Source organism: Pieris rapae, chromosome 1 (genome assembly GCF_905147795.1).
Source record: "Pieris rapae chromosome 1, ilPieRapa1.1, whole genome shotgun sequence".
Taxonomy (NCBI): domain Eukaryota; kingdom Metazoa; phylum Arthropoda; class Insecta; order Lepidoptera; family Pieridae; genus Pieris; species Pieris rapae.
This window is the reverse complement of record NC_059509.1, coordinates 9,114,541-9,118,969: the sequence shown is the minus strand read 5'-3', so window position 1 is coordinate 9,118,969 and position 4,429 is coordinate 9,114,541. Positions and strand designations below refer to the sequence as shown.

The 4,429-nt window shown below is 34.3% G+C and overlaps 1 protein-coding gene across 1 annotated transcript; it reads right to left on the bottom strand.

Moving 5' to 3' along the window:
- Window positions 1-1,581: 1,581 nt before the first annotated feature.
- LOC110998962 (G protein-activated inward rectifier potassium channel 4) lies at window positions 1,582-3,984 on the bottom strand. Its single transcript, XM_022267783.2, has 3 exons — window positions 3,868-3,984; window positions 3,647-3,737; window positions 1,582-3,389 (listed from the first exon to the last, which is right to left on the bottom strand). Exons 2-3 carry the CDS (start codon window positions 3,729-3,731, stop codon window positions 2,320-2,322), a joined length of 1,155 nt encoding a protein of 384 aa, XP_022123475.1. The 5' UTR covers window positions 3,732-3,737; window positions 3,868-3,984; the 3' UTR covers window positions 1,582-2,319.
- Window positions 3,985-4,429: the final 445 nt, after the last annotated feature.

Genomic DNA, 4,429 nt, shown 5'->3' with positions numbered 1-4,429 from the left:
ATAAACAAATCTTGCAACTAATAAATAAACTGGATCTGAAATCGCAGGACGTAGAACCAAGTTGTCAACTGTGTTGTGCACTATGAACTAAAATCATTTGATACCAACAATAAATTACTTGATCGATCGCAGATCGCTCCGTAGTTTTTTAAAGTTTTGCAATGGAATGATCTTGGGTTAAAACCTTGAAATTAATCTGATTACTACGGATTACAAAAACGCAAACAAGAGCTTCGTTTGAATGCAAATGTATTCAGAATATCGGTTTTTGACATAACAAAGAAAATACAGCATTTGAGCTCAGCATAACAGACAATTGGCTCGAGAGCCTCTAGCCCGTCCTCAAGATGCAAAGGATTCCGTTACAACTGCGTATGGCTTTGATTACTTACTCTTTTTAAAAAACTCAAATAAGCCATACAGATTTCTTTATTCGATAAGTTGTATTACTTATATTTATATTAAAAATATTTTATACTGTACCTATTATAAACAATAATTACCAACATCTTAAGCACCTCCGACAATGAAAATTGTAGTAAAGTAAGTAATTCTCTTCTCCAATGCTTGGGCGTGATTGTGGTATTCTTTAAAGCATATTGTCACATCTATATTACGTCATCCAGTGTTAGGTTTCTTCGTTACGGAATATCTTGATTCGGTCGCCGCGCTCGAATCCCGCGAAAAATGCAACAGCTTAATAATAAAATTGATTAATTTTTCAACGCGGTATATTTTTTTCAAGAGAATTTATTCAAATAAATAAGGAAAGGAGTGGTTAATCTTCTGGAGCCTGGTTGGTCGCACACTCAAATTAGTTCTGTTACGCGTATTATACTGGTGAAAGTCACCATTTGTTTTAAAATCGTTTAAGTTTTTTTGTACATACAACAAGGCTTCAAGAATATATTGACTGGATAGTGTAGTTTAGTTCCTTAAATCTATTCCGTACCGACTCCTTCGGGGAAACACAACAAATACCCCGAACAGTCCGCTTTTGCAACACAAATATGGATTGAACCTCTGCAGCAGCACCCCACAGTAGAATATCGTACGACATAACGCTGTGAAAGTAGCTATGGTACACAATTTTAGCCGTATCCTATCAGTAAGCTGTCGGATTTTCTTTACTGCATATGCTGCAGAGCTCAGCCTATTCGAAAGAGTCTCTATGTGTGGGCCCCACTGGAGTTTACTATCTATTGTTATGCCTAGGAAAACAGTTTTGTCAACAAAGTTTAGTTCCCTGTCCTTAACTTTCAGGTTACCAATATCTCGCTTTGCGTTATTAGTTGTAAATATAATACATTTTGTTTTATTCTCATTAAGCAGTAAGTTATTCACTTTAAACCAGTTAACTATGCGAGAGATGGAATTGTTTACATCGATCAATAATATGTTTTTCCTATTCACTTTAAATAAAAGTGAAGTGTCATCAGCAAACAATACCATCTCATGAACTTCGTTGACAAAGAATGGGAGGTCGTTTATATAAATAAGAAATCACTTAATTACTTTTATACAGTAATCAGTATTGTAATCCTTAAGATATTTTAATGATAAACAGTAAAAAGGACTAAAAATTATAAAACATTTTAATAGATGTTTGATTGCTTTCGGAGCATAAACTTAGAACACAGTGTAAAACAACTCACAATAACAAACTAACTAACTTTAATGAACAGTAAACACGTCTTATTTTACAATAATTCGATATTAGATCCCCAGATGTTTTCATAACATAATAGGATCTCGATTTCAGCCATTTGATTCAAACCTTTTGCCAATTAATTCTGAAACATAGACAAAACCGTCACTAATTAAGGCTCATCTTAAATCTTGTTATTAATTCTTCACATATTCGGTTAACTTTGAATAGAAAAAGGACTACAAAATTTTACGAACACAAATCTTGTTCTAAATTTGAGGAGATTTTTTTTGTGTTTAGATAGCACTTTTGTGTTAGCACTGTTGGTCTAGTAGCTTCAGCATCTGACTCTATAAGCATATTTTAATTTTTGAGTATTTTATATAAATTTCACCGGCAAGGAATATTATTTAAACTTATTTTCATTGTCCTTGAAAAAGCTTAATTATAGTATTAAACACAGTTGTGTAAAGTGTAGTAACACTTTTCAATAAAACTTCTACAAAAGGCACTCAAAAGGTTGAGTTGTCCAAGTAATGTATTAAGTTCATGTTTTATCCGTTATAGATGACCTAAATAAAAATGAAGATACATATTTGAATTGACAAATGAAGCTATTCAGTTACATATTGAGGGTTACCCGGACAATTTAATCACCTCTTTGTTACATCTCACGTCCATTCATTAAATTCATGCGATGTAGTGAACTCCGGTGAAGTGTCCGAAAGGACCGATAACAATGTGCTAAATTCATTCGCAGAACACAAAGGTGTGTCAACCTGTTGAATTTCTGATAGCTTCGAAAAATCGACATCATATATCATCCTCTCCGTATCATAGCCAATCATCGTAGCAAATCTATGACCCCAAAATATGTCACACTCTATAAAACTCGACCTCGCTTGCACCGATTGACCGGTTGATTCTATCATACCTTCGAAAACTACGAGTATTTCTATTTTACTACACAAGAGGTCAGCTGCTGATAATTTGTAAAATGGACTTTTTTCGTCTATGCAATGGACCACCGTAATTGGCCATAGAAAAAAAGTTTGTTCGCATTCATCTACGTCAACATTCAATTCAATTTGATCGCTAATATTCATTTGCTTCTGCTCAGATTGAAACCTTATTACGTAGGCTTGAGGCTTTATATTCAATATTCTAGACTTCCTCATATCGCCAACTCTGAATATTAGACAGAATTTGTCATTTCTCAGATTTATAACTGCTTGTCTGCTAAAGAGAATTGTCTGCGTCCTGGCTCGAGGACGAGTCAACTTTGCGAAAAGTATGCCGACCATTATTGCCTGGAATATTGAGCTCACAATGCATTGTAAGCACATCGCAGTTACAGTCTGGGGACATTCGAGTGTGATTGCTCGCTTTCCATATGCGACCGTTGTGTGAACTTCGATACTGAAGAGGAAAGCCGAGGTAAACCCATATAGATTTCGTATGCACGGTGTTGTCTTCGACGCATTTTGAGAAATGGATACAGGTAAGAAATCTTCATGGTTATAAGAAATTATCCAATAGATGGTGCCAAAAAAAAGCCAAAGAAATGTGTGTGCGCTTACAAAATTGAGAAGGGTCCATCTCCACCTTGCTTCAACAAGTGCAACGATGTAGTTGGAGAATAGTTGCCTTTGTTTTGATTTACTTTCGATATTCAGGTAACCATTTTTGAGTACGGCACGTACGTTTTTTCTACGTGTGTATGAATTAATACCTGGCACACCTGAAAACAGTAATTGTAGTTAAATTTGATAACATCTGACTGAGACAACAATTAATTGTTTTATATAAAATGAACATTGTCTTAGTGTGTAAATCATTAATGGCTGTTAGATTAGGATCACAATAATTAGACTCTTATTTCGAAGGTTGGCGAGCACATAATTCTGGATGCCGCACGTCTAATTTTCGTCCATTTGATAAAATACGTATATATGTAATAATATCATGCAGATTATATTTTTCAAGCAGCGTACTTACGATTTTTTGGGCGATAAATTCCTGGAACTACTGGCGGCGGAATCTCGTCCGTATTTATTGGTGACCATTTACTTCCAAAAACCATGATTATCTAAAAAAATAGAAATTAAATATGTCTTGTAATTATACCTATTATAATAGTATTCTTTTATATAATACAAATATATTTATCACTAATTTACTACTATATTATCATTGTTAAGAAATTCATTTCTACTTACCTTATCTTAAAGAAAATTATCAGTTTTTACTCAACAGCTATCAATAATAGACATTAAAACGAAGTTATATACATCTTTCATTTAATTACGACTACCACATATGTGTTGAAGTTCGCCCACGTAAAAGTATTTAAATAGACTGAGAAGCGTTGATAAGATAAATTAATGACGTTAATAATAAAGAAAGTACATAGCGAATCTGTAGCCTCGATTTTGTGAAGCCAAAGCAAATAAAACATTTAAATAATTTGCTACAATGTTGCGATTGAATATTTATTAGCGGTCTGTGTAAATGTTATAAGACACTTTTTATGTAACATAGCCTCTTGCCGTTTCCTACCACGGCAGGAGGCTCATGAATGTTGAGTGATAATGGCACCTATGGACATATTGCCAGAAGGCTCGCAAGTGCGTTGTCAGCCTTTGAAAAATTGGTACGCTCTCTTCTTGAAGCACCCTAAGTCAAATTGGTTGGCAAAATATTAGTAGGATTCGATTCCACATAGAGGTGGTGCTCGGCAAAAAATGCCGAGAAACTCTCTAAGAAACTCTCAGATCTGGA